The 20,387-nt window shown below is 36.0% G+C and overlaps 1 protein-coding gene across 1 annotated transcript; it reads right to left on the bottom strand.

Moving 5' to 3' along the window:
- Positions 1-2,106: 2,106 nt before the first annotated feature.
- tm9sf3 (transmembrane 9 superfamily member 3) lies at positions 2,107-18,584 on the bottom strand. Its single transcript, XM_079635458.1, has 15 exons — positions 18,161-18,584; positions 13,902-14,097; positions 13,457-13,579; positions 9,648-9,808; positions 9,410-9,487; positions 9,171-9,302; positions 6,136-6,302; positions 5,837-5,931; positions 5,556-5,686; positions 4,855-4,994; positions 4,544-4,612; positions 4,312-4,458; positions 3,997-4,080; positions 3,260-3,336; positions 2,107-3,133 (listed from the first exon to the last, which is right to left on the bottom strand). Exons 1-15 carry the CDS (start codon positions 18,251-18,253, stop codon positions 3,066-3,068), a joined length of 1,761 nt encoding a protein of 586 aa, XP_079491584.1. The 5' UTR covers positions 18,254-18,584; the 3' UTR covers positions 2,107-3,065.
- Between the last annotated feature and the right edge of the window lie 1,803 nt (positions 18,585-20,387).

Genomic DNA, 20,387 nt, shown 5'->3' with positions numbered 1-20,387 from the left:
TGCACCTATAAGCCTGTATCCTATTTTTCCTATTTTCTATTTTCTTGTCGGGTTGGATTTTTCCCGCGCTGTCTGCGGGTGTGACGTCAAGCGCGTTTGTGTTAAACGTTTCAGATCACTCAGAACACTTATCTCAAACAATATATGTATTTGACTGTTCTTACCTCTGTAAACATAATGTTGACCTGACCTCCTTGCAGCAGATGACTTGTGAAGTGTGCACGTACGAGCGAGCTGAAAGGTAGAGCAGTTCTGTTTTTTGGCCACAGGTGTCAGTCGCGAGTTTAAATTTCAGAAAAACGCATATAGCCTCTTTAAAATATTACTTTTGGCTCTAGCAGTTTAAAACCAAACTGCATGCGTTTTGGGGAAGAACATTGTTTCGGCTCAGTGTGACTGTGCGGACGAATATGAGCTTTTGCAATAGATAATACTTTACAATGAACTGTGTTAAAGAGCTACATATGGCAATTTATCTGTTAAATAAAATACCTTCCTCACATGTTGAGTAGCAAAAACACTATCTCCATGCTTTTACAAAACACTTTTAGAACATTTCAAATCCCTCTGTCCTCGTCATCTCCGAAAAGCCAACCCGGTGTTGATTTTCATTTTATTATGAGCGGTGTCATTTTCTCATTTTGCCAGCGCACTCCTCTGTTCTGCCTTTTTCTCTCTCTCTCCAGCGTCAAATAGCCAAAGTAATTTTCTCTATTTACAGACATGACAAAGTGACGTATATACGCAATTTTCCACAAAAACCATCCCATCAGGTCTAAAATATAAATACTTACATGATTTCTATTATAAGACAAAGCACATTTTGGAAGAAAGATTGATGATGTATTAATTTAAACAGTTTCATTTGTTAAATCATTTGTTAATTTTGAACAATAAAAAGTTACATAGTGTACCTTAAGTATCTCAGCAAAACCATGATCCTAGGATATGTTAGAATAGGAGATATTCAAATCTTAAGCACTGGAGTTCATTATTTGTGTTGCAACAAATAAATGTCACTTGTAAGCGCAAGAGTTTAAAACAATGCATTTGTTAAAAATGTTTAGAAATCCTGCTTTATATTATTGTTGAAAGACAGGATTTAAGGGTCGTTCACTGCAGTTAAATTCCTTGCTAAAAGGTACCGTACAATAACGATACAGCAATACTTTGATCCCAGTAACTCTAGAGTTTGACTGATTCTTGACCAAGTTTTTAGAAACACAATATGTTACAGACAGATGAAGCTGCCGTCACACCATTTGTTTATTCTACTGAAAAGTGCAATCATTACATACTGACTGTGTGTAATTCTTGTAGCTTCCATCAAGTACTCAGCTGACCTTGGGAAGAAAATTAATTATGACAACTTTTCCTTCATATATAAACCATGCCTACATAACCTCAAAAACAATGTTTATTTCTTTTTTTTTTCTTCTCCTTTTTTACAGCAAGTTAATATTGTGTTTAAAATGTCTCTTTAGACTTCACATGGAACATGACATGAAGAACCAGAAATAAATGTTTTAAACTGGGAGGAATGATTTTTAGAAAAAGGCTTTGCCACTTCTCAAACTTTTTTTTGTTACATACTGTATTTACACAATGGAACAAGAAAAATTAGAACAGCTCTAAGTGTGTCTGCACTTAGTACCCATGAAAACATCTAGTAAAGTGTACAATAACTTCACTTTGTACAGTATGTCTGCAGAGATTTAGCATGTGCGCCTAAATTGTGTCTGACAAATCACAATTTTGGTTCAGATCATGGATACAAAAATAAGCATGAGTCAGCTGTCCAAGACAATGAATAGCCTTTGAACTCTTTAAATAAAAAATAAAATAAAAAAAGCTGATGACTATCTCCTCTATGAGCAGCACAAAGTCAATGAAGCACTTATTTTTGAGACCGTTCTACAAGATGCAAATAAAGGGTAGTGATGAGGGTCACCTAAAATGTAATTATGATCAATAAAAACAAATAGAATCTGATCATTTGATTTGGTGAAAAAGTCATGCAATATCAGGCAAGATGTAACTGTGCCACGAAGCCCACCCCAATCTTTAAAAAAAAAAAGTAACAAAAACCTAATCTGACTGTCCATAAAAGAAAGAAAAGACACCCTTTAATAAATCTGTACAACCAAAATACATTTGGGATCTACATCTACAGTTACATTATCAAGGTTATATACATGGACACCCCCCTCCATATATTATCTTTACGAGCAGACTTCATTCAAACCCAAACAACAACATAAAACTGAACTGGAAAAAGAAATATCACATCCCATTAAAACAATCTGCCACCAAACCATCACTTCAGATCACCAGTCTCACTAGAATCTGCTTGTGGATAGCGAACTGTATCTGATGTGCTAAGCTCTGTCCCGCGCGGGTCTGTGGATCTGAGCTACAGGACAACAGATGCCCTGAAAAGGTAGAGCTAAAACCTGTCTGCTTCACATCATATTGGTTTTTCTATTTATGAAAGAAAATGAATAATTTCTGTATTTTGGAATTTCAAACCACGTTATGCTTTTGGTGTGATTCATAAGCATGTAAAACAATACTACAATGAAGGCATTGTACGACTAATACAAAACAGACAAGCAAGAGGATGGACGTAAACCCCATTCTCTGATATTCTCATATAATAGAACAAAGGCTCTCAATACACTTTGGCCTCTTCACTGAAGAGAGCTAGACTATTCCATCAATAAAGATCTGTTCAATGGTTTTGGGGGGTGGGATAAAGTTATAAAGAAATAGGAGCAACGCTGTGGTGTACTTTCTTTCCCCTTTATCTGCGTTTACTGCCTGCATTGCCTCTGAAGGGAAAAACGAAAAAGCAGATAAAATAAAAAATAAAAAGTCCTGTTTATTACACCTCTCATTTTTACCCTTGTGTACGCATCATGCCGCAACTTTTAATTCTTTGAGAAAATGGAAAACTAGATTTTGTACAAGATACCACAATCTCTTCTTGCAAAATAAATGGAGACTTTGTGCCCGCGTCGATCGGGAGGAAGTGTCGGCTGATCCGCAGCGTCACTGCAGAGTTTCTAGTCGATTTTTACATTTGTGTAGATCTTCCTCACAAAGGCACTTGTTCCCATGTAACCTACCGCTCCTAAAAACAAAGAGATCATCCATTGTGTTATAAGAATATGTTGCTCCCCTACCCATATAGCAACACTTTATGATTAACCAGGATAATCACTATACTAGAGAAGTGATTTAGTTTTCTTGTACTCACCACACATGATTCCCAGAGAAGTACTGAACACAGCCATGTAGCCAAAATAGAATGACGTCTGAAATAAGCCATACATCCTGCAAATAAAATTAGTACATGCTAATCATTGGCATCAGATCCACAGATTTAGATCTACACACAGACAATTATCATATTTTCTGGACTATTAGTTTTATCAAAAGAAACAAGTATAGTACGACAACATAGAAATTTAATGTCGATGCGTTATTTGAGTGTTTTTTGCTTTTCCAATGACCATAAGGGGTACATGAGTGGAGCGTTCGCATGGGCCGTGAGCAACTGAGCAGAGCGCATGTGCATAGAGAGGAATATTGAGCGGAGAGTCACAGCGTGCAGTGATAAGGCTAGAGCGAGAGTGAAACCCGAGCGCTGAACACTGAGGGGTGGAGCGGGATATATTTTCAGCTGAAATTTCCATGCATACCCATTGCACACAAGTAGCCCAAAATGCTCAGTGATACTTAAATTTCAGTATGTTCCTCACACACAGATTTAGTATGTAGTTTCTAGCATTTTTACTGTATTGCAAGTTTTATGGAGATTGTCGCTTTATTGAATATGATTTTATAGAAAATAGCAGCTTGGAAATTCCACAAAATATCTTTTTATGTTCCATAAAAGAAAGAAAATCGAGTGACTGAGGGTGAGCAAACGACAGACATTTAAATTGAGAGCATTCATACAATGACATTTAAGGAAAATAAACTAAAACTCACTTTGTTTTAAAGAAATAGTAGTAGAAGGAGTACATGTAAACGTAAACTGCTGTTGAGGCTGCAGAGAGAAAGCTGGTCCACTGCCTGCAAAACAGAAAAAAAGAAAGGAAAATAACATTAATCTTAAAAGCAGTACTGTCATTCAGTCTCATGATGTCATCTGATTATGATGCATTTACGTCCCCACACATTTAAACGCCTCTGCGGTCTGATCCCAAGTGCACTTGGGAGGATGGAAAACGGAGGGTGGAAACAAATTAAAATACATAAGCAAAACAGCATTATAAAGACAGTATTGCATATAATGCTCCTTACCATCTGTAGTCTTCTGCATTGAGAAGGAAGTAGGTACAGACGATGGTAACACAGACCGTAACAATGCACAGGATCACCAGCACCAGCATCATAAATCCATACACATAGTAAATCTTGTAGGCCCAGAAAGATGTGAAAATGAAGTACCTGAAAGAAAATGTAAGAAAGTTTTTAATATTACAGATTCATAGTCATTATGGGTGTGTGTATACCCAGAAGTGTGCAGACTTACATTTCAATGAATATTGACCCGAATGGAAGAATGCCACCAAGACACACAATAACCGCTGGCTCCATAAACCTGCCAATTCAGAGAAACATTTATTAAGACAAATTTATTTATAAAAGTCTATAACTATCATTTTATCTGATGTATAGAAAACCTTCATAGTATTTACATTCAAATCAATCTGATCATGTTTGAACATCATGTAAATCACAGAAAACAAAAATGAAACAATGACACAATGGGGAATATGGGATGATATCAAGACTGAACAGGTGTGAGACACTCTGTGATGTGTGAATCGTGATTGAGGTTACCATTTCTTCTCTGGGATGGGTCTGGGTACAGCATTGACCCTACAAGGAAAGTTGGGCTGACCGGAGAGGTTCCTGCCCAGGATTGTCCCCACCAGGTTCAGAGGTAAAATTACAAAGAAACAGATGCAGCACACTGCAACCTGATCAAAATAAATAAATAAATGACATAATATATGAATAATAATTCATAAAATATCATATTTTATACAAATATTGCACCAAAGCAATTAATGCTTTAAAGTGTTAGTTAACCCAAAAATGAAAATTCTCATGTCATTCCAAACCTACAAGACTTCCCTTCATTTTCTGAAGATCTTTTAATGAAATCTGAGAGATTTCGGTCCTTCCATCGACCCAAAAAACTCTGATTTTTGGATGGACAAGGTTTGGAACAATATGAAAGTGAGTTATTGACAATTTAAATTTTTGGGTGAACTATCATTTTGAGAATGATAGGGGTAAAAACCACTTTCAACAAATTGCATGTGTAATATGTAGCAGACTTGAAACTAAATGACACTAGCATGTTCACAACCAAATGTAATTGTCCAAAATAACACATATGATGTGAAAACAGTTACTACTTCTCTTTTCTACTCAGCAGTTGATCCTAGTTGTAAAATCAGACTGAGATTGACTTATTATTGCTTGAGATAGGCATGTATAGACTACACACTGTATAAGGCAAATGATGAACTCACCATGGTGCCGAATGGGATGGCTCTGGAGGCATGGTAGTAGATTGCAATAAAGTTGATGAAGAATGCTGTGCCACACACCATGGCAGGGATCAGAAAAGCTCCTATGAACATCTGCTTTATCCATCTCCTCCCTGTAAAAATTATCCAAGAAACAACAACAAAAATGTCTGTAGACACCTAGAACACCTTCAATAGGTTATCTTAAAAGCTTAAATGCTAATAGAGTTAAAATGATATTTGGATAACCTTATCGCAGATGTTGCAAATATTAGTTTGCATACCTCCTTGTTTTGCATAAAGGCTTCCACCAAAGTAGCCGTTGACTGGGGACGTGGCAGCATAGACAAATATGGCTGTACTCAGCATGGACCCTCTCCTACAAAGGCAAACACGAAATTCCTCTGATGAGCACTTCAGAAAATGTGAAAATCCCTTACAGCCCAACTTTCCATAAATTTCCAAATGTATATCATGGTTATACAACAACGTAATTTTTATTGTAGCCTTTATTTAATAATTAGACAATTAATTAAACAATACATGTAGTTTATCGTTGCACTGTTACATAGGTGAAACTCACTCTGTATATAAGTCCTCAATCATGGCCAAAATGATGACTATGAGGGAAACAGAGAAGATCTGACACCCAGAGCCAATGAGGGAGGAGAATATCAGCGGGTGGCTGGACGGTCTGAACACATCACCATGAACCTGCTTCCATCCATATTCATCACCGAGATCACGATCCTGAAGAAAAAAGAATGCGCATTAAGTTTGATAAAATATTACATTTATGAATGTATATGTGTAGTTTAATTTAGTCGTTTTTTGTACATTTTTTCGCTCCGATATAGAATCTAAAGAAATGTGATCTTGAATATGTTACATAAACTACCAAAGAAAGGTCTTAAAATTCCCCAAATTAATATATGTAGTCTTAGAAATAAATTGAGTGATTTAACATATATACTGCAACCAAATCATTTGCACATATTGGCAGTGTCTGAAACTCATGTAGACTCTACATTCGATGATGCAGCTTTAATGACTGATGGATACAGCATTTTTAGGAATGATAGGAATGTATATGGAGGAGGAGTTGCTATCTATATTCAAGATCATATAACTGTCCAAGTGATGCCAGATTTAATGTATTCTGGTATTGAAGTAATTTGGCTAAAAGTTAGTCTGAAAAATTTAAAGCCAATACTTATAGGGTGCTGTTACAGACCTTCAAATGCTAATAGTGAATATTTGGACAAAATATGTGATATGTTAGATCATGCTAGCAGTATGAATTTAGAAACTTATTTAATGGGTGACTTCAACATAGATTGGAATTCTTCTGACTGTCCTAGGAAAATCAAATTAATGAGCACAGCAATAGCATGTGGATTATCACAGATAATTAATAAACCGACTAGAATATGTAAAAGAAGGGATGGTACTCAATCAGCTTCCTGTATCAAACCACATGTTTGTAAATAGACTACAAGTTTGCTCAAATTGTTTATCAGTGCCAGTTGGTTTTAGTGACCACAATCTTATCGCAATTGCAAGGAAAACCATGCACCAGTAAAAAAGTGTACTGTGCGAAACGTCAACACCGCGTGGTTGGATCAAGAATTAAAAGATCTTGTGAAAGAGAGAGATCTAGCTAAACAAGCTGCAATCATATCCAAATTCAAATCGGACTGGCAAATATATCGTACATTTAGACATTTTGTAACTAAGGTAAATAAGAAGAAAAATAAATTGTACTATACTAAGAAATTCATAGAAATAAAACATGATATTAAACAATTAAAATTAATAAACTTAAAAATAATACACAGCCATAGAAGACAGATTTATCAAATACACTGATAAATTTAAAATAAGATGATGGAAGGTAAAACATGTAGCTTTAAATTAACGAGTGTCAGTGGTCCTAAAGTGGAATTACTTATGATGAGGAGAAGAAAATAGTAGGTGTTGTAATTTCACTGCAGCATTTGATATAATGGACCACGACTTACTATTAAAAAAACTAAAATATTATGTTTTTTCTTGAACCGCATTATTATGGATGGAAAGTTATTTATCAGATAGAAGAAAATTAGTTTACTTTAATGGAAGCTTTTCAAAGGTAAGGGTTGTGGAATATGGTGTGCCTCAAGGAAGTTGTCTTGGGCCGCTCCTCTACACAGTCTTTACCAATGATCTTCCATCTGTTTTAGATAAGGCAAGCATTTCAATGTTTGCTGATGATTCCACTATATATTTTGCTGGAACTGATATTGGAGATTTAAATATAAAACTACAAAGAGAGCTACAGTTAGTGGTGGACTGGATAAGGAGTAACAAACTGATTTTTAATGCATCTAAAACTACTTGTTTAGTGGTTGGAACTCCTTTTTCTTTACTTTCCAAACCGAAACTTGAACTCAGTTATAGAGCAAAATTCTGTTGAGCAAAGAGAAGAGGCTAAACTTTTGGGAGTGATGATTGATGATAGATTTTGTTGGGATAGACATATTCAAAAATTGTTAACTAAAATGGGTAACACTGTCTGTTATTAAAAGGAGTGCAAAATATTTTACCACAGATCGTTAAACAAGTACTTCATGCTTTGTTTTTTTCACACCTTAAAAACCTCCCTTTCACACCTTATTGCTCTGTGGTTTGGTCAAATACTTCAACTAATATAAAAAAACTACAAGTGATTCAGAATAAAGCTGCACGTGTGACTCTCTCATGTGGGTTTAGATCAAATGTTGACAAAATGCATGAAAGTCTTTCATGGTTTAAAGTTAAAAATAGATTTGTGTATTTCACTAATGGTATTTTTATATAATGTTACAACAAACAAAATACTTTTTACTTTAAATACAAAACTATCCTTTAGTATTGATACACATCATTATCCAACAAGGCATGCAGTAGGAGGTAGTTTTATTTTACCTATAGTGAAAAACAAAACAAATCCACGTTCAGTTAGGTACAGAGCGGTGTGTGAATGGAACTCTCTCCCAAATACTATCAAACAACAAAATACTTTGTATGGGTTCAAAACATTACTTAAGAAATATTACCTTCAAAGAAATTAAAAAGTTATATAATTTAATTTAAGGAGATACAGTTAGATGGTTCTTAGTTGTCTTATTTTTTATATAGATCTATTAGGAGTAGCGACTTTTTTCTTTTTATGATTAATTTATTATTTTGTGATCTATGGTGTTAACTGTACAATATGTATTTTAAATGTTGTGTAATATTTTGTGCGTATGGTGCGTAATGTGATGTTATAAATTGTATAGTCACATGATAGATTGTAGGACCCCAGGAAGAATAGCTTTTAGTTTTGCTGAAGCTAATGGGGATCCAAATAAAACAAAAACAAAACAAACAAACTAAATGCAGAGAGGAAGACGCCATCCGTGAGAGGAACATAGCATTACATTTGGAGCTGTTATCTATAAAACCAAACCAAGCTATAAAACATCAGCCATTGTGAGTTTGTGAATAAACCAATTCATCACCAATACAAGAGAAAACAAAAGCATAACTTAAAAGGTGATGGATTCATAAGGCTCATGTAATAAAGAACTATAAAAATGTTCAGTAAGTGATCACCATATCATCCATTTCCTCTTCTTTGCTGTATCTGGCGTAGTCTTTCCTTAATGTCCTCATCAGGATCATTGAAACAAGGCCCACCAGGAAAATCACCATCATGAAAGAGTTGAATATTGAGAACCAGTGAATCTGTCAGGTGTAAAACCACACACAAAAAAACATTCCATTAATTCAATATCACCCACCATATTTTAAATTAGCTGGGATGGAGTTAGCAAACAATATGTGCCATTTACCCGGTGTTGAAAGAAGGACGGATCAAGATATTTGTCAAATCTATCCTCAAATTTCACATCAGATTTCTTCCACTTCACCTGTGAGGATCAGCAATAAGTTTATACATTTTTCACATATTATTCTTTCACACAATAAGCATTCATTTTCCACACAAAGTTCAATTTTAAATGACAATTTAATTAACCTAGTATTAGTTAATATTAGCAGGTTTCTGAGTTTTAGGAAAGCTTTACTCACAGAGTATGACATGGGAATTTTTGTGTTTGGCACAAGCTTGACCTTCCCCTCACTGGTCAGGTTAACATCCACAATTCTATTCCCATTGTATCCGATCTCCAGCTTTTTGTAAGTCCAGAGATAATAGTCCTCTCCATTCTCATCAGCTTCACCAACAATACCTTAAGTAATCCCACAAAACAATCTTCAGATTAGAATGTCAACAGTATATTATCAGTTTAAACAGAACATTGAATCCAAATAATATAATACTATCAAAAACATAACTTAATAACCACTACTATCACAGCCTAACATTTTACAATCCAACCGAACCCTAACGAACAAGTCTGTTGAACATAATTTCCTCCTAAATATTGTTTTATGTGAAAGGCTTCACAGTACAGAGTGAATGAATGGCATTTCATGCTGTCATTTAAAGTAAAGAACCAACAATAACATTTAAGCTATCGAGACAAACTTTTTATAATGGATTTAAAGTCAAATGCAATATTTCTCCAAATATCTGCAAAAATAAAGATATCAGATATACTTCTCAAAAACATATAGCTCACTCACATCGGAGTTAAATCCCAATGTCATTTCTTCCCTTTTCAATGATCAAAGTTCCTTAAATAATTTAAGAGCAACTATTAGAACACTTAATAACCCTACTGCTCTTTCAGAACAAATGGTTTTACAACTAAATTTAATTTCATTAGTTCTGTTGAATAATAATGGTTTGTTAAAATGTCCCCTGGTGGGAAACAACACATTTAAAATACTTTAATAAACTGATTTCCCTTCCAGGCACAGTATATTATTGCCTTTTTTTTTTTTTTTAGAACAATGTAATGGCTTTGTAACATGCATTATCTAAGGTACAATATCATTTGAAAATCGTTGAGTGAGAAGGTAGTCATTAAATGGGAAGCTTCCAGAAAATATATAGCTATTTTGGCAGCTCACAATGGATCTTAAATTTTCTGCCATTTCTGTACCAGTGTCCCTACAATGATGACTGCTGACTTGAGTCTCCCAACTGCTGTGGATATGCCCTTACACAAGCTGTTGGATGTGAAGAATTGTGTGTAGGGTGCAAAATGCCATGTAAAAAGAGGCCATATTCTAGAGCACCTATAAGTATGGTGGCTATATCTGAAGTCTCTTTTGGGAGTGGACATGCTCCGAGTCTGCACATACACAGCTGACATAACCCTTTCCTGACTAACTGGGAGGAGACACTCAGCAGCCTGATGGTGGATGGGCAGGAGCTGGGCGAGCTATGTTAAAGGGGTGGTTCAGGATTTTGGACATCGGACCTCATTTTCAAGTTAGCCTGGTTGTTATTCATCAGTGGAGACAGTTTTCAAAAAAAATCATCCAGTCCTTCCAGTTGCATAGTTTGCCGATGCTAGGCTAGCGCGAGTCAACGGTATCTGTGCTAGCTTGCCATTAAAAGCAGTTTTACCCACTCCAAAGTACACCAAAAGCAAATAAATTATAACGCCAGACTGTCGATGTAAATGTCTATTGAGAGAATAATGTTAGAAATCAAAGTACCGGTCCGGTACTCTTACATCTCAATGATCGCATTACATTTACAGGAACTAGTTTCTCAGCAGCGGCGGAATTTTACTTTGCTCCGGTTAGTAGTACTGCGCCGAAAAGTAAACACAGAACAGAAGCGCGCGCACTACAGACGGGACGTCTAGCTAGCTAGTAACGTTAGTAGCCTTGAACAACGATATTGAAAAACATTCGATTATAAACTAAGGAATTGGCAACATGGTGATTCGTTGTGCATTTCGAAATTGTAAAAATAAACCAAATAGATGGTCATGCAAAAAGTTTCCACAAATTTCCATTGAGAGATCCAGAAAGGAACCAACTGTGGCTTCTTTCTGCTGGCTTGGACAACGAGACACCGGCAGAGACTATTAAAGTTGCGAATTTGTAGTGATTATTTTAGACCAGACGACTTTGAAAAACCCCATAATCGAAACGTTCATAAGTCACTGACAAGGAATGCAGTTCCAGCCGTCTTTCCATATGCACCAACAGCAGATGAACAGGTCCCTTCTCATAACTGATAGAATGACAATGACAGCGTTAGTGGAGATAACGTTACAGTTCAATTTCTGCCCTTTTAGTATCTATCTCGATTAGTTCTTCGTCTGTGTATTCCGGCTCATACATGTACGGTTCGTTGAATAAAACACATTCCTCGTCTCCAAAGTCTGAAACATTGGCATGGCTTTCAAACGTGGCCATAGTCCTATGTTGATTACTTAGTGAAATATACTCTGCTTCTGTAGTGATGAGTGTCAGCGGCAGGTAAATACACTTGCGTCATGTGGAGACTCTCTCGGTTGCCTAGGTAACTTAATATCACTCCGCCGCTGCTGTAGACTGTGCTAATAAATACAGGGAACAAAGTGTAACTATTGCAATGCAATGAAAGGGTAGTTTGATTTCTAACATTATTCTCTCAACAGACATTTACATCGACAGTCTGCCGTTATAATTTATTTGCTTTTGGTGTACTTTGGAGTGGGTAAAACTGTTTTTAATGGCAGGCTAGCTTATACCGTTGACTCGCGCTAGCCTAGCATCGGCGAACTATGCAACTGGAAGGACTGGATGAAATTTTTTGAAAACTGTCTCCACTGATGAATAACAACCAGGCTAACTTGAAAATGAGGTCCGATGTCCAAAATCCTGAACCACCCCTTTAAGGGGTTGTCAGCAACCCTGTAAAATCACATAGCTTAAAACTGATTTGAAGGAAACATTTGCGTTCTCAATATTCTAGGTCATGAAAAGCTACATCAGCGTTGACAGTTAAAAATCTTGCCAACCTCGATGGCTTGATAGCCCTCAATCAAAAACAGTTTCATTCACGTTATGACCAAAGGCTCAAGAGACAACAGAATTCGAGGACTCTCAAACAACACTGTCAAGCAGTAAGAGCAGAAGAAACAACTAGATGGGAGACTCTCAACGGGCATCCATTGCATCCCATTGAGTGCAGGGTTGGAGCCGTGCAAGCTGGGCAGATACTAACACAGTTGTTAACTTGTGGAAGTGGCTCAAATCCAGATACCAGATCTTGGAGACCATTTTCTCTGGATTTTTGAAACCACTTCTTTCAGTCATCCTGATGCTCCTCATAGGGCTTGTAATGGAACATGGACTTGAAAGTCACAGCCAGAGCAACATGACATAAAGCATCTTCATGACCTTCTCTGCAGCCTCAAATGTTGCATAATGGACAAATCAATTCTCTTTAGATGCTTTCTGTCAATCAAAAACTGTCACAGAACAGGATGTCCCAGCATGACCAGATACATACATGCCACTTTCATTTCTTTGCACAGATTAATCAACTAGCTGTACAAAGTTAACTGTACCCTGGAGAGCAGTTGGTCACCCTGTCTCTGCACATCCGCATGGAAAGAATTGGTCTAAACACAATGAACGCAGCAGGGTTTCAATCACATTTCAGTGAAGGTCACCTACAAGCAAATACCCCATCTAGACTTTTTGATGATTAAAATTATCATCAAAAAACGGTTTGTCGTTTTTGTTGTTTGTGCTAACATAATTAGTCTCAAAAATATATTTTGTACCCTTCACAATTGCAGTCTCATTTTTATACCGACTCAGATGAACAGTGTTATTGTTAACAAAAACTATTAAGAATATAGTTCTATCATAAAATAAAAATATAATAAATATTAGATGAAAAACTGATTATAGAAATAAATAAAAATGAATAAAATCTCAAAAGCAGGCTTGCCAATCACTCTGGCTTCCGGTTTACTCACCCCAGATGGGAAGGTCATCTATGTACATTTGATACCAGTAGTGGTTCTTGATGGCATAGACAAACGCATCTTTTTTAGGTTTGTCTAGTTCAATCTCACAGTATGTCGTCTGCAACACCTCATCTGTAAAAGACAAATTCACATTGCATTCTTACAATCATCACAAGAGCAATAATCTTACTTACTATCAAACACGTGGATGAATGATCTACAAATTTACATAATGTAAATTACATTCATAGTACTTTACATGTAATACTATGTAATGCTTGTGCCTCTGATAAGCTTCATTTGAACAAGTTAACATACTAGCCACAATAGTCAAGTCACCTTTATTTATATAGGCTTAATACAATACAGATTGTTTCAAAAGCAGCTTTACAGTGATAACAGGAAAATTATGCATTTTGGCTGTTGTTCAGTTGAACAGGTGTCAAGACCATACCTGTATACTTGATATCCAGACCACTGAACTCCAATTCAACCCCCTGTAGCGCCTCTCCCAACGTCTCATGATAATGACTAATAGTTTTCTTCGTGCCCACACAGAATGGTAGGGAGAAGTACTTATATGTCTCCTGTCGGTTGTGATAAGGGCCCACTGTATTCATCCATAGAACCACCTCCTCTTTATCATTGTACTGCAGAAGAATGAGAACAGTCATTAGCTACCTGTTTCAAATATCAGCATCTATTCTTTGTGTTAATTCAACTCCAGGATGTCACCAATTAATAGAGCTCAGACTACAAGGGCTCAGACTCACAATATTTAACATTTTGCAAACTAACATATTCATTGCATTAAAACTGGGTAAACAAAAACAAGTCTAAATCCACACAGACACAGTCTCTATGGTGTCCAGGATGCATTTGTTGTTCAAGCACACCCATAAAAACTAGCCTACTGCATTCATTCAATGCAAGATGAAGTCAGCTGGAAGTTAAGAGGTTTTAGAATTGAGACTGACAAAATGATGATGCTGCCAAACCCTCAAGCAAAACAAGATAATAATAAAAAAACAAGCTTCACAAAGAGAAAATTCATTTGTCCAAATATTACACTTCATTTAAAACTTTTCTGTTCAAAGACTTTAGATAAAATCCATGCATCCTCCAAGTGGACAAGTAATCAAATTGTGGACAAGTAAGCAAATTGTATACAATGCTGTAAAAACACAACAATAAAATCAATGGGGTGGGGTCTCTGTTGAATATAGAGTTATCGATCTTATTCCTAAAGTGATTCAGCCATGTCTACTACCTTTGACAAGAACAATCACAGTGCTGACCCAGAGAAAGCAGTTATCATGAAACCGCTTCACTAACAGTCTTTTCAACCACACAGTATCATTATTTCTGTGTAACAAATATTTATATTATCATAGAAGTACTGGGATAAAAGTGAAAAAGTCTGATGATGTAAATATTGTGGTCTACGGTAGTGATCAAAATAGAGCAAATCACATTTTGAAAGTAACTTGGTGCTTCAAATAAGGACTGTATTCATTCCATTGTTACGCCACTAGGTGGAAACAACAAGTGACTGTTAAAAATGTATTTGTCATTGGCTACGTTTACATGATGCAACCAAATAATCCATTAGTAATCGGATTGACGGCTCAATCGGACTGAAAAGCCTTCATGTAAACACCTTAATCGATCCGATTGAGCTCGATACGAATGAAATTTCGATCCGATTGAAAGGGGTGGTTTATTCCTTTTCTAATGCCATTGAGAGGACAAGTAAACACTTGATCGGATTGAAAACCGAAACTGAAAGTTTCTTCCTGTTGAATAAAGTGTCATATAAATGAGTGTCCCGTTATTCAAAAAAAAAAAGTCCTTTCACTCAGCGGATTCTCATCCACAGACGAGTGGTTTTGGGCACGGGAGGGGCATTTTTACAGCGTTATAAAAATAAGCAGCATGGCCCAATGGTTCATGGTCTCCAAATTATGACTAGAAATGGATAAATACGAAGTCTGCTGTTTAAAACAAATAAAGAACCAATGTAGGAGAATAGTTATAATGCGCTAACAGCAGGAAACTCTGTATATCCGTGCAATGTGCGAATGTCAAAAAAATCTATTCCGATTTGAAGCTTGTGATATATAAACGCGCACATCAACCTGATCACGTTTAACGTTCATGTAACAAACACTACATTCAGATTCATCAATTGGAATGAATTCAGTCCAATTGAAACAAAATTGTGCATGTAAACGTAGCCACTGAATCATCAATCATTCAAGAGATTCGTTAAAATACCCTGATTCATCTAGTAATGAAACAAGTGAACCATTTACGAGTCGCTCAAACCGGATTAAAAAAATACTAATTCATTCAAATTAACTAAACGTTTTTAATTAGACTACTACAGCAATTAACATTGTCTAAAATCGTGCAGATACCAGACATTTCCAGTGTCGAAAACTACATAAATAGCATCAAAAAAATTCAAGTTATTTACATTCAATCTACATTAAACAAAATAATGTAGTTTTACTGAACATAATTTTGTTTAGTGACCAATACGATGTACTAGAAGCTACAGCACAAAAAAAAATTTGCTCCCTGATACACATACATTTACAGAATAAAGTATGCAGAGCCTTAAAGGGATAGGCTAGTTCACTTTAAAATGAAAATTCTGTCATCATATACGATGGTTATTATTAATATCCTGTCGTATCTTTAACAAGTTTTCCAAATCATAATGAAAGACCCTATTTTGAGGCAAATGACAATAATGGAGATATGATTAGACATAATAGATCATTCATTAGATAATAGAAATGTAATTGATTCTGGGGTGGAAACAATCTTGATGCAGATTGAAGAAAGGAGAAATTAATGCTTAAGGAAGAGTTTACCAAAAATTGTCACCAAACAAACCATCATGTTGTTCCAAACCTGTATCTTTCTTCGTGGAAAGACAAAAGAAGATATTTTCAAGAATGTTAGTAACTAAAACGTTTTGATGACCATTGACTTCCATCTGAGAGAAAAAAAAAACAGACATTTCTCAAAATATCTTCTTTTATGTTCCTCAGAAGAAAGTGGTTCATACAGAACTATCCCTACAATTCTTTGAATTAAGACAAGAGGCTAAAGAAACACAGTAAAGACAGGGTGTGAACCAGTAAATCAGGTAGTGTTACACCATCCTATCTGAATCTAGAGAACAAATATAAAAGTAATGCAGCAACACTCACGACACTGGATAATGAAAATGAGAATAAGAGGACGAAGACAACTGCATGGTTGTAACCATGAAACCTTAAACACTGTCTCCATGCTCAGAGGTATTCCCATTGGCACTGGTTTGAACAAAAAGAAGCACATTATCCACCAGAAACCCCCAGATCTCTTGAGACAAAAGAAGTAATATATACAAGAAAGTATCCTGTTTTATGAGCTATAATTCATCATCACAGATTATGTGTGGTGCTGAATAATTCCAGTAATATTATGAAAGATGTGACAGGGGCTGCAATAAAAGTGAAGATTTAAATATCTGTAAACACCCAAAATCAACTTGTCTAAACTGATCAGTGTCATACCACAGATGGTTTTCATATTGCATTCAATGTTGATACCTACCAATGTCTGAAATGCTGATGAATTTTGTAAGCATCTTCAGGACACCAGAAAAACCTGGAGTTCCAGTTATGACATTTTGATTAAATGTTAAGAGGTCAAAGTATTATTATTTTTAAATTAAACATGCACAAGTGAACTGTTCACAATAAGATGCATTTAGAAAATATATTAAGTTAATTTTAATTTCATGCTGACTTTTTAAGTCATCTCATATCCAAATCAAACATTATCACTATACTACAATGCTGTACACTGAAAGAGTGTAAATATGCTACAATAAAAACTTGTGAATTGATTAATTGTTAGCTACCTTATATAAAAATCTTCCTAGTTCCTACCCCATGTTGTAGTCTTAAAATATTTAGACGTTATTAAATATTTCTGAGTTGTTAGTGGCATGTGTGTTACGTGATAACAGTTACAATAATTGTGATGAATTTAATCAGCCTTCCTTTGTACCTGGCAGATTTCATTAGCTTGCATAGGTTGTTAGTTTGACATATTATGATTTAATGACATATAGTTAGGAACTGTAAAATATGCAGTCACCAATGACACCGGGAAAAGACTGCCACTCCGTCACAGTAAAATCCTTGCAACCAAATCTGCTTTTTATGTAAATGTAACAATGTTTTACAGTGTATCGGTCATATAAAAGCCTAGACGAACCGGATATGTCTGTGTACAGACGGACATATTTATTTTAGCTAACGACGGTTAGCAGACCCTCCAGAATAACCTCATACATACACAAAAGAAACGCACACAACACACGAAACACATCTTATGCCTAAAATAACATTATACGTATTATGCATCATACGAGGAGTCGAAACCGAGGATTTCGAGCACAGCCCTGCTGTTTGAACAGCATAATGTAATAGGATAGCTGATGCTAAGCTAGCCACGTAGCTTCTGATGTGCTTAGCATTTCTAACATAGACACGGGACAATACATCATTCATCGTATCAAGTTTATTGCATTTATTTATGTTCTTTGATGTTAGGCACTTTTGCCAGCGCAACCAGCTGAATATCTAACGTCTCTCGAGACTATACACACCGAACACAGAGGGCTTCTCGGCCCGCAGTTTATCTTACCTTATGTTCGTGTTCATCTGCTCGAACTGGCAGCAATGAACTAAAAACAGTCGTCAAGACAACCACTTCAATCGTCCACCTGCAGAGCCCCATGATTTTCTAGGGAAAAATCTGCGACTGATTTGAAATGGTATCTTTTTTGGGGGCTATCCCACCTTCCTTCTTCCTGGTTCTATGACAGTAGTTGTCTTGAGGTGCTCACATACGAGTTTGTCGTAAAACTGTTCAGCGAATGATCCGCGCGTCCACCGCTGATTGGCTGGAACAGGTCACATGGGTAACTTGGACCTATCGTTGTTGAGAGCGATGAGTCAACGTTGAGGAAGAAACCCCTCCGCTTCGCCACTCATGGCCACGTCATCTGAGCACAAACTGAAGCGGTGGAAAGGCAGGCTGCTAAGCAGGATGTAAAAACAACACTGATGAAATGTAAATTGATAGGACCTTCAAATAGTGTAGTAGAAAGTTACGCCTTGTCAGTAAACGTATCGCTATTAAACGTCGACTCATTAAAGACCCTTGTTATTCCTCACCATGCTGCAAAAATAAAACATTTCACAAAAACTAGTTAACATGAATACAATAACTAATTTCCCCCAATTATTTTTTTAATAATTAAATTTTAATAATTTAACAACAAAATTGCTTGTTCATGGTTCTCTTATGTCAGATGGTCACATGCCATTCAGGTGAATAACAATAGTGAACTATTTTAGTGAGTGTTAGGCCTATTTAGAATGTTTCAATTTTAAAATGTTTTTTTTTTTTTTCAATTTTACATAGGCCTACAATTTTATTAGCTTTTCATTAAGTCACCAACCCCCTGCTTTTCCCTCATAAACCCCCAGTGGTTTTCAAACTCTTGTTTAGGAAAACCCTGGCCTATTGGTATTTTTGTTTTGTTTTGTTTGTTTGTTATTTGAAATGGGGCAGGTATAGCATGTTGGCTACTAGCTAATTACAAAAAGCATTTGTCTTGCAAAGTAGTTTGGGAAAGTAGATTCTTAACTCTCTGAGAACTCAAGCTGAGAAATCAACTTTCACTTTATGATGAGTTGATTTTCCTATAACTTTTTACCACAACAACAACAACATATCATGAGCACAACTGCGCGAGCCTTTATGACGTTACAGTTAATGGCGCTAAAGTGTCTTGCTCATTTTGTAGGTTGACGTTTTGGAGTATTTGATATCAAAATTAAGTTTTTTTACAGCTAAGTTCACAAGAGCTTGATATGGAGTGTGTACACGAATATAGGTTACTACTAAAATACACCACCAACATGGCGTAGAACCATCCTCATCGGCTTGATCAGACGCCTGTTGGTGCTGCTGAGATTGATGGAGGGAGAGAGGGAAAAAAGAGCAAGACGAGTTACTGGAAGTGGCCCACCGTCCACTTTCCTCTAAAAATGACCTGGTTCAGGCTGAGAAGGACTATTGTTTTGGATTATATCTGGAAGTATATCTGGTATATCTGTAGTGGATTATATCTGGAACTTATTATCGATGGTAAAATCAATCACATAAACGTGTTATCATGATACAAGTATTTGATTAATGGGTGATTCTTCAAGTCAAAAGTGGCACTAAATAATGAACCTCTCCAATTTAAGGATGCAATATTTTATTTATTTGGTTTAATATGTAGATCCAACATCTGAAGTCCTAGTCCCGGTTGCTGTGGAACAGCTAGACTAGAGCAGGATGTCTTCGACAAGGGTAAGAATAATAAATCTTGGAGAATTAGAAAAAGGTAAATTATAAAATAACAAATATATAAAATGGTATTTCATGCTAACTACAATTGTTTATCATTTAATCATCAAAATCAAAATGAGCTTTATTCACCAATTGTGCAAACACACAATGAATTTGTTGTGGCATTATAAATTTGGCCAAAACACTCCGTATCTGTTTCCATATCGGATTCATGACTGGCATGGTATGACTGACCTCTGTGCACAAGCTAATAGTTAATTCTTTGTTTTGTTGATCAGGTGGCTGTGATTTTTTTGTTAGTGAAGAGGCCATCAAAGTGGTAAGCTGCTATTGATTCACAGCCACTGTTGTTAATTTATAACATCTTATTCATGTTAATCACATATACTACAAATTATTTTTCAGTAGGCAAACTGTTTTTTGAAGTCCTTATTTTGGAAACCACCTCCATCTGTCATAGTTTCTTTCTTTTAGGCTGGCTATCCCAAACTCCTCCCCATGAAGA

The sequence above is a fragment of the Phoxinus phoxinus genome, assembly GCF_949152265.1.
Source record: "Phoxinus phoxinus genome assembly, chromosome: 14".
NCBI classification, from domain to species: Eukaryota; Metazoa; Chordata; class Actinopteri; order Cypriniformes; family Leuciscidae; genus Phoxinus; species Phoxinus phoxinus.
This window is presented reverse-complemented; position numbering and strand designations above follow the sequence as displayed.

What these genes read in the sequence shown, in the direction of transcription:
- tm9sf3 (XM_079635458.1), bottom strand. Translation starts at nt 18,253, where the DNA reads ATGGGGCTCTGCAGGTGGACGATTGAAGTGGTTGTCTTGACGACTGTT. An exon ending in ATTGAGGACTTATATACAGA is followed by an intron (nt 5,932 to 6,135) that starts GTGAGTTTCACC and finishes TTGCCTTTGTAG; the next exon opens with GAGAGGGTCCATGCTGAGTA. An exon ending in TACTATTTCTTTAAAACAAA is followed by an intron (nt 3,337 to 3,996) that starts GTGAGTTTTAGT and finishes TTTTATTTGCAG; the next exon opens with GATGTATGGCTTATTTCAGA.